At 41.1% G+C, this 10,000-nt stretch overlaps 1 protein-coding gene across 1 annotated transcript in view; it reads right to left on the bottom strand.

Annotated features, from left to right (window-relative positions):
* Positions 1-10,000, bottom strand: part of LOC138360060 (clumping factor A-like) — an 85,814-nt gene that overhangs the window by 46,951 nt on the left and 28,863 nt on the right. Inside the window, exon 2 of the mRNA XM_069319995.1 lies at positions 1,611-1,912. Within this exon, the coding sequence (XP_069176096.1) occupies positions 1,611-1,912 (302 nt within the window). The remainder of the gene's footprint in view (positions 1-1,610; positions 1,913-10,000) is intronic.

The following is a 10,000-nucleotide window of genomic DNA, read 5'->3' on the forward strand; positions in this document are numbered from 1 at the left end:
TCTCTCTCTCTGTCTCTCTCTCTCTCTCTCTCTCTCTCTCTCTCTCTCTCTCTCTCTCTCTCTCTCTCTCTCTCTCTCTCTCTCTCTCTCTCTCTCTCTCTCTCTCTCTCTCTCTCTCTCTCTCTCTCTCTCTCTCTGTCTGTCTCTCTCTCTCTCTCTCTCTCTCTGTCTCTCTGTCTCTCTCTCTCTCTCTCTCTCTCTCTCTCTCTCTCTCTCTCTCTCTCTCTCTCTCTCTCTCTCTCTCTCTCTCTCTCTCTCTCTCTCTCTGTCTCTCTCTCTCTCTCTCTCTCTCTCTCTCTCTCTCTCTCTCTCTCTCTCTCTCTCTCTCTCTCTCTCTCTCTCTCTCTCTCTCTCTCTCTCTCTCTCTCACACTCTGTCTCTGTCTCTGTCTTGTCTCTCTCTCTCTCTCTCTCTCTCTCTCTCTCTCTCTCTCTCTCTCTCTCTCTCTCTGTCTCTCTCTCTCTCTCTCTCTCTCTCTCTCTCTCTCTCTCTCTCTCTCTCTCTCTCTCTCTCTCTCTCTCTCTCTCTCTCTCTCTCTCTCTCTCTTCTCTTCCATACTTCTGTTGCTGGTATTGTTTCTCTTTCTCTTTACGTTCTCCTCCTCTTCTTCTTCATCCTTCTATCCTCCCTCCTCCTCCTCCTTCTTCATCCACACCTCCCCCCACCCTGCATTCTCCGCCTCATCTTCCCTCCTTCAATTTCTCCTTCCAGCTGTGTTGAGAAATCCTCAGCGCCGTCTCAACAGGTGTTAGAGTAGCTCGGCTTTGGAGCTGAGCGCCTCTTGACGACTTATGTGGCGTTGACGCCTTTTGTGACGCTTAAATGGGAAGGGAGGGTGAAGTGGGAAGGGAGTGAAACCCCTTCCCACAAGAAGTTGGAGTGATGGTTAGAAAGAATGGTGGAGAAGGAAGTGGGTATAAGTCGTGGAAGAGTGGGTAGGGAGTGAATTGGGAATGATGTTACACGACCCAAGATTCATTCACTCCAAACATCTGTACCCCCTACGGGGCTACTCATGCCCATGCCAGTTCTCCCGGTGGCTTAATCTTCATCAATCTGTGAGCTGGTTAAGGAATATATGGTATAGTGAAAGGCAGAGTGCTGCTGATGACACAGATGAGAGAAAAATATAGAGGGACGAAATATATGCTACAGAAATATACGTGAAGAGAGAGAGAGAGAGAGAGAGAGAGAGAGAGAGAGAGAGAGAGAGAGAGAGAGAGAGAGAGAGAGAGAGAGAGAGAGAGAGAGAGAGAGAGAGAGAGAGAGAGAGAGAGAGAGAGAGACAGGATGAAGAGTGGTAGAGAAAGCTATAGAAAGAGAAGAACCTGAGAAAAAAAAGAGACAGATGGAAGAGTCAAAGTATTCACAGGGTGGAATGAGGGAAGATCTACAGACAAGATAAGACGGTAAGTGATGGACGGACAGCGAGATGGGAGAAGGTCAAGGGATGGAGAAAAAGGGGGAAAAAGAGGGAAGCTCTCAGCTGTCGGGTGTATTACACATGCCCACCCCTTCCCTTCTCATTAAATTTAATTAGCACCCTCTATTCCACCCAAGTGCACCGCTGTTGGAGTACTCTCTTCAACCACTGTGTATCAGGCTGTTACCTCAACAGCACCACCACCACCACCAGAATTAATAGTAGAAGCAGTAGTTTCTGCAGCATCAGCAGCAACAAAAGCCGTGTTTGTAGTTGAAACAGCAGCAGCAATAGCAGCAGCACTAGCAGCAGCAATAGGAGCAGCAATAGCAGCACCAATAGCAGCACCAATAGCAGCACCAATAGCAGCAGCACTAGCAGCAGCAGTAGCAGCAATAGCAGCAGCAATAGCAGCAGCATTAGCAGCAGCAATAGCAGCAGCACTAGCAGCAGCAATAACAGCAGCAGTAGCAGCAACAGCATGAAAGTCTGGCGTGTGTCGTGGACAATTACCAGGCTGCCCTCAGCCTGGCTGTCAGCCTGTTTACCCGCAGTCTCTACCTCCTTAATTGCGGCGCCTGCCGGAAGTGGCTGTCCTAGGATTACTATTTTTTTAGCCTTTATTCAAATGACGCTACAGGGGGGAGGGAAGAGTTAATGAGGCTTTTGTTTTGCACAGTTGAAGCGTGCCAGAGCAGTGACTTGGACCCCTGGGACCAGATTCACGAAAGCACTTACGTAAACACTTACGAACCTGTACATCTTTTCTCAATCTTTGGTGGCTTTGTTTCCAATTATTAAACAGTTAATGAGCTCCGAAGCACCAGGAGGCTGTTTATAACAATAACAACAGTTGAATGGGAAGTTTTCATGCTTGTAAACTGTTTAATAAATGTAACCAAAGCCGTCAAAGATTGAGGAAAGATGTACAGGTTCGTACGTGCTTGCGTAAGTGCTTTCGTGAATCTGGCCCCTGGCTGGTCCACTCCTGGCAGGAAAATGATACCCCGAAAATTGAATTTTTTTTAACATATATCCGATTCGTTCCAATCGAGAATGCTAGTAATGAGGAGCTATTGCAATGAACTGAAAGAGGAGGCAATGCGGAACTTTTCCGACTAAAGTCTAATACGATTTGTTCTTTGGAGCAGTAAGGTGTTCGATTATCTGCTGTGACGCTCCTAGAGCAGAGAACTTCTGAAACACCTGGATTTACTTAACATCGAAAGTGGAGAGGAATGAATGCAGGAAAAGGATAAGGGGATTAAAATCGGTACAACTGACACAGCGAAATTAAATTAAGAATATTTGAACTTATGGAACGGTTTTGGCCCTATTCTAGTAAAGAGAAGCAGAGGCAGTATAAGGAGGAGAACAGATAGGAAGGGATAGTGTGGATGAGGGACGAGGGTGAAGGAATAGGAGTGATCAGAGAGAAAAGGTATATTAGGGTAGATAAAGGATGTAATGGTGAAATGGGTGCTATATGTATAGATGTAGAGAGAGAGAGAGAGAGAGAGAGAGAGAGAGAGAGAGAGAGAGAGAGAGAGAGAGAGAGAGAGAGAGAGAGAGAGAGAGAGAGAGAGAGAGAGAGAGAGAGAGAGAGAGTTGCGAGGGAGGGGGTGCAGGAAAGAAGGGGCGGGGTTACCCCTCACAGGGTCGACATGACGGGACTGACAGCCATTGAAACACTTGATATTAAGTTGATGAGTGAGAGCACGTGGAAGAGGGGAGACGAGGGAAGCAGGTAGGGAAGGAGGGGGAAAGGATGAACAAGAGAGAAAGAAAAGACGAGATAATGATTGAAAAGGGTGTAAAAGAGGTAGAGACAAAGAGAGATGAGAAAAGCGATATCGAACAGGAACTAAATGAACAAAACATAACATTGTATAAGTAGATAGAGCAGGCGCGCGATAGATAAAACGTGGGGGGGGGGGGGGGGGGGTATGGGTAAGGGGTAAGGGTAAAGGTAGTGATTAAAAGTGAAAATAAACGTTTTTTTTTCCTGCCTTATGGCTGTTTCACAGGATGAGTGAAGCTGCCCAATAAACTCACTCTTCAGAGCCACATTTTCAACATCTAAGAAGCCTTTAAGAGTGACTATGTCATAAGAGAAATGAAATGGAAGAGAATTTATTAAAACCAAGTCTAAAGGCCGGTGTACTAACGAAGAAAGTGTATAAAGAAGAAGCAAAGGGGAGAGATGAAAGATGGAAGAAAGAAACTATGAAAGAGAATCAGGAAGAAAAAGGAGGAAGAGGAAGAAGAGGAGATGAGAGAGGGGCGAAAAACATACTCAGACGACCATTGCGAATCACAGACACATACTCGCAGCTGCTGTGGAGGATGAAAGGGGGGGGGATGGGAGTGGTAGTAAAGGGGGTGGGGTTAGGGGGGCTTTGTGAGAAAGCATGGTGAAGGGGTGGGGGGTTGGGGGTTGTAAATGTGGTGTTGTGAGGGGGGGGGAAGTTGTGAGGGAGCATGGTGAGATGTGAGGGAGTGGTTGTAAAGGCTGGGTGGTGTTGTGGGACAATTCTAAAACAATTACTCAAGAAAAATGTAAATATATCATTCAAAATGATCTACAACCAGAATCTTTAACCAATTATCCCTCGTTTCGAACGAGGGATAATTGTTTATCCCCTCTGGATGATAGGGGAAGGGGGGAAGGGAGGTGGCAGGATAGGCAAACCAAATTATTAAACTAGCTCACCTCAAATGTAAATTGCTTAGCTTAGAGACTTTACTTATGCTCCTGTTCTCGAACCCATTGTTCATAATTTTACCCTACTGCCCACAGGATGGGTATGGGGCGCATAATATATGAACTAAGCTACCTGTTTGGCATATGTTAATGAAAGGATTGATGTTTTTAGATGAAAATAAGTCTGTATATGGCTTCCATTGATGTCTTGATAGATGGGAAGTACTTTAAAGCTACTGACAGATTTTCTATTCAATACACTACTGATTAGTCCTACTGTAATCCTTTGAAATATGTTGAATCACGAAAGCGCTCGGATTATTTTCATTTCGTTTTTCCTACGTGGATATTTGTGTATTTATTAATTTGTCTAAAGAAGTTTTGTACCAGAAAATTCACTCGCAAATTGTAAAACAGAAGCTGATCAATGTATTATTTCTGGATAACGTTTGGTAAACATTTCAGTTGAACATTCATTAAATTCATTAAAATCTACAACTCCCAAATCCCATTAATAACGAAACATAACCAACATTGGTTTCCACTCCACAGTCTTCTTGAGGTTATCTTGAGATGATTTCGGGGCTTTTTAGTGTCCCCGCGGCCCGGTCCTCGACCAGGCCTCCACCCCCAGGAAGCAGCCCGTGACAGCTGACTAACACTTAAGTCTTATCTAAAATTGTCAGACAAAAATCTTGATGCAGCTCTAGTGAGAAGCAAAGTTAATGCATTTGACCTCATACTGAACATAGAGACTTTCCCCACACTGAAGAGCGATGACCATGCAGTCTGGTCTGTTAGAATACTTAAAACATACTAACAAAAATGAAACGTCATACCTCCTATCTAGGAGCAATAATGATTCATAATGATAAGAATATATTTAATAAATGTATAGAGATTAATTAAGAAGGAACAATCTTATTAAAATCTGATCCAGAGATCTGTTGTGACTTGACACAAAATGATGAGTCAGAGGAAATGAGCAGCAACAACAGGACGGAGGGGTGGGCGTCTCGGTGACTGTAATAATTCTCTGTGACATGACAAATGGCTCTTTCCTCCCCCAAGATGAAACTTGAGACTTCCTCAAGAGCACATCACATGCCCAAATACACACACACACCCACACACACACACACACACACACACACACCCACACACACACACACACACACACACACACACACACACACACACACACACACACACACACACACACACACACACACACACACACAAAAAACTGGAAACTCAGATGAGTCACAGAGATGTTAGGAAGTTTTCTTTTAGCGTGAGAGTAGTGGAAAAATGGAATGCACTTGGGGAACAGGTTGTGGAAGAGTCATTGCTGTAAACAACCGATAACTGGAAAGGCGGGATCCAAGAGTCAATGCTCGATCCTGCAAGCAGAAATAGGTGAATAGGTGAATAGGTGAGTACACAATCACACGTGAGTACAACTAGGTAAGTACAACTAGGTGAGTGTACACACACACACACACACACACACACACACACACACACACACACACACACACACACACACACACACACACACACACACACACACACACACACAGACACACACACACACACACACACACACACAGACACACACACACACACACACACACACACACACACACACACACACACACACACACACACACACACACACACACACACAGTAGTAGACGGTTGGAACAAAGTCAAGGAGGTGAATACCAAAACAATCAGTAGTTTCTAAGCGTCATATGACAAAGAGGGGTGGGAAGACGGGACACCACGAGCGTAACACTCATCCTATAACTACCCTTAGGCAATTACACTTCGGTAATTATATGCAAACACGCACGTATATCTGCATGAATACCTGCTAAGTTCAGCAGGAATTGGGCGTACTAACAACCCGATGGTTTGTGGGTCCATTTAATGCTTCCCAAAGTCAACAGGGAAGTTCACTCAGTATGAGTGAACATTAAATTAAAAACAGAACATTAAATTATTAAATTTTATCCCGAGGGGCAAGTTTATTGGGCAGCGCTACTCATCCTGTGAGTGATGAGTGAACACACCGCCATAGCAGTATGAACAACACTCCCCAATAGGAAGAAATCCCGCTGGGTTGTTCATCCTGTCACTTGTACCCAGACTCAGCTGAGACTTGATTAAGTGTCTGTGAAGGTGTCTGATAACTTTGGCCTTTCGGGAATGAATTAAACTTAGACTAACATAAAGGAACCTCGCGAATCATCATGTCTTTAATGTTACACATGGTATTGAAAGTATATACTCAAGATATCCAAATTTTATTCCCTCGACACCTAAACTATATATACACGACACCCAAAGTATATCTACTCACACGACACCTAAAGGGTATACATAATTCACCCGTAGTATATATAGAAGACACCCAGAGTATATACAAAAGACACACTTAAAGTATACATACACAATACACCCCAATATAACACTCATACAATAAGGAACGAAGTGAGCCCCTACACAACGACCTCAAGGCAAAAATTAAGGGGCTACTCAGACCCCCAAGGGCCTTAGGAACGACTCATCTGTGCACAACGACACACCAAGAGTCAACGACACGCATGTCATGTCGACAGTCCAAAACACTTCACTTTCCCGGCGCCACAAGAGCGATTAATCTCCTTCGGGTGACGTGAGATGTCCTCATCTCAAGTGTCAAGGGAGATGCTTTAATGTGTGTGTCCAAGAATGTCTTCACACCCGCCAAGCAGCGTACGTCTTCAACCGCGACAGATACCACAGTGTCTTGAGGGCCATAATTATAAAAGAAAGCAGTGTTCTTACTTCAAGGCATCCGTTGAGTCGACGTAACAAGAGGGTGCTAATCCCACCACCTTATACAACACAGATACCAGGCTTTAATTCACTGCAGAAGCTGTGGTGAGATTCTCAATTGACGTGGAATCTCTCTCACTTTGTTTTGAGATTCTATAATGACGCAGAATCTCTCTCACTTTTTGGTGAGATTCTATAATGACGCAGAATCTCTCTCACTTTGTGGTGAGATTCTATAATGACACGTGGGTCAAGACACGCTGATTTGTACAAAGATAAGTTTTCCTCTAAATGGTCAGGGGTAATAAATTATGTTATTGGTTAAAGTGCATAATGAATGATAACGTTGGCAGGAAGTGAAGGTGGCGAGGGAATATGATTACTACGTACAAAATATTGTTCGGAAAATACAAGGTTAACAAGGATAGCCCATTTAAAATAGCTTGAGCAAGAGGACGAAGGAGATAAACTGTAAACGTAGAAGCGAAAGAAACGTAAAGAAGTACTCATACTGTACTCAAGTACTCATATAGAGCCACGAAAGAGGGTTTGTCGATTTTTTTTTTAATAAAATGAGTAGGCAGTTCATTCCAGAATGGTGTTGACCCAACAGAACGAGCTGGAAGGAGGTAATTAGCCAGAAGAAAGCGCCAAGATAGATAGTAGTACTATCAAGATAGATACCACTTGAAAGGGGTCAGGATAATGATTTATCCTGTGCAAGGATTTATTGACAGCAGGTGACAACAAGCGTCACTTGCTCTGTCAATCCCCAACACGTCACGAAGAGAACACGAAGCATTTCCTTAGAGCTATCTCTGCTAGTTATATCTAAACCTTCATCAACCTCTAGTGTTCTTTCCATTAAAACTATTCACTAAGTGTTTGCCTTGGTCGCCTAAGCCATAATTACATCCACTGTAATGAAACAAATAAGCCAAAATTTTCAATTTTGGCTTATTTCACCAAATTTCACAATTTCACCAAAATTCGTCTTCACAAACCAGGGCATTTACTAGTTTTTCAAGTCCATGTCGTCGTAATAAGCTCAAGAGGTCTTAAGAGACGACTATTGATCATTAAAACATGCAACTTATAAAACACTTAAACAAGAAAATGCTCTGAAAACAAAACAATATTCTGATCTCTGAGCAGGAGAGAGAGACTTGGAAATGCAAATCACAGAAACTTATAATTCCTTGTAGTGAATCGTCGGGTCGTTACACACGCCCTCGCACAGCTTACAAGTATGAGACTTGGATAAGAAAAAAAATCGTTATTCTGCTTTGCATCAATAACGCGGTTGATAGCATCTTGCTGGCGTTTGGTACCTGATGACAGCTTTTTTTTCTTATGTGAACACAGACTGTAAATGACTAACAATTTGTGTTTGTATTGCAAAATGAGTGTTGAATATTCGTTACTAAACGTATACAACCAGTGTCTGCCTTCATATACATACATACATACATACATACATACATACATACATACATACATACATACATACATACATACATACATACATACATACTGTTGTAATACTTCAGTTCATGATAACATTATTCAGCCTTCTTTGAGAGTCGAACTTACATCACAGCTGCATGAAAGACTGCCAAGAAATATTACACACACATATATATATATATATATATATATATATATATATATATATATATATATATATATATATATATAAATATATATATATATATATATATATATATATATATATATATATATATATATATATATATATATTTTATTATATATGACCGAAAAAGTAAGATTAATAATTTTAACACGAATTTTCTCAATCTTTCGTACATTATGCTTCACTGTTGGAGGTAAATCAAAAATCACTTCTCCAAAATTCATTTTTATTTCTAGTCTTTCTTTAGACTAGAAATAAAAATGAATTTTGGAGAAGTGATTTTTGATTTACCTCCAACAGTGAAGCATAATGTACGAAAGATTGAGAAAATTCGTGTTAAAATTATTAATCTTACTTTTTCGGTCATATATAATAAAATATGTCTACAGGAAAGACTGCTACCAAAATATACTAATATATATATATATATATATATATATATATATATATATATATATATATATATATATATATATATATATGTCGTACCTAGTAGCCAGAATGCACTTCTCGGCCTACTATGCAAGGCCCGATTTGCCTAATAAGCCAAGTTTTCCTGAATTAATATATTTTCTCTAATTTTTTTCTTATGAAATGATAAAGCTACCTATTTCAATATGTATGATGTCAATTTTTTTTATTGGAGTTAAAATTAACGTAGATATATGACCGAACGTAACCAACCCTACCTAACCTAACCTAACCTATCTTTGTAGGTTAGGTTAGGTTAGGTAGCCGAAAAAGTTAGGTTAGGTTAGGTTAGGTAGGTTAGGTAGTCGAAAAGCAATTAATTCATGAAAACTTGGCTTATTAGGCAAATTGGGCCTTGCATAGTAGGCTGAGAAGTGCGTTTTGGCTACTAGGTACGACATATATATATATATATATATATATATATATATATATATATATATATATATATATATATATATATATATATATATATATATATATATATCTGAATTAAAAAAATATGTGTAATAAGTTTGCCATAAAGCTGTATTTCTATTTTAATGAATTATTAAAGCCAAACCAGTTGAGCATGGCAGAGCTCTGACGTCATATATATGTAAGACTCCTTATAAGTTACATGACCTAGCGACTCCCAATAGGAAGAGACTTATGATGTTACGCACGTTGTCTGAGCCGATCTATATAGACTCGAGTAGCGGTGATTTCAGTGTGAAGCATGAATGCTGTAGAACCTTCTCCTGAGCAGTCGTAGCGGCCGTTGGGAATATGTTTGTTATGCAACACTGCCAAACATGTGCTATGAGGTGCACAAGGCCGATGGACAGTCACTGCACAGTATTTCAATGATATCATGTGGGTCGAGGATTATTTACATTTATTGGTTGCACTTCGAGGTCGTATGGTATTCTTGGTCCATCTA

Source organism: Procambarus clarkii, chromosome 94 (assembly GCF_040958095.1).
Source record: "Procambarus clarkii isolate CNS0578487 chromosome 94, FALCON_Pclarkii_2.0, whole genome shotgun sequence".
In the NCBI taxonomy this organism is placed as follows: Eukaryota; Metazoa; Arthropoda; class Malacostraca; order Decapoda; family Cambaridae; genus Procambarus; species Procambarus clarkii.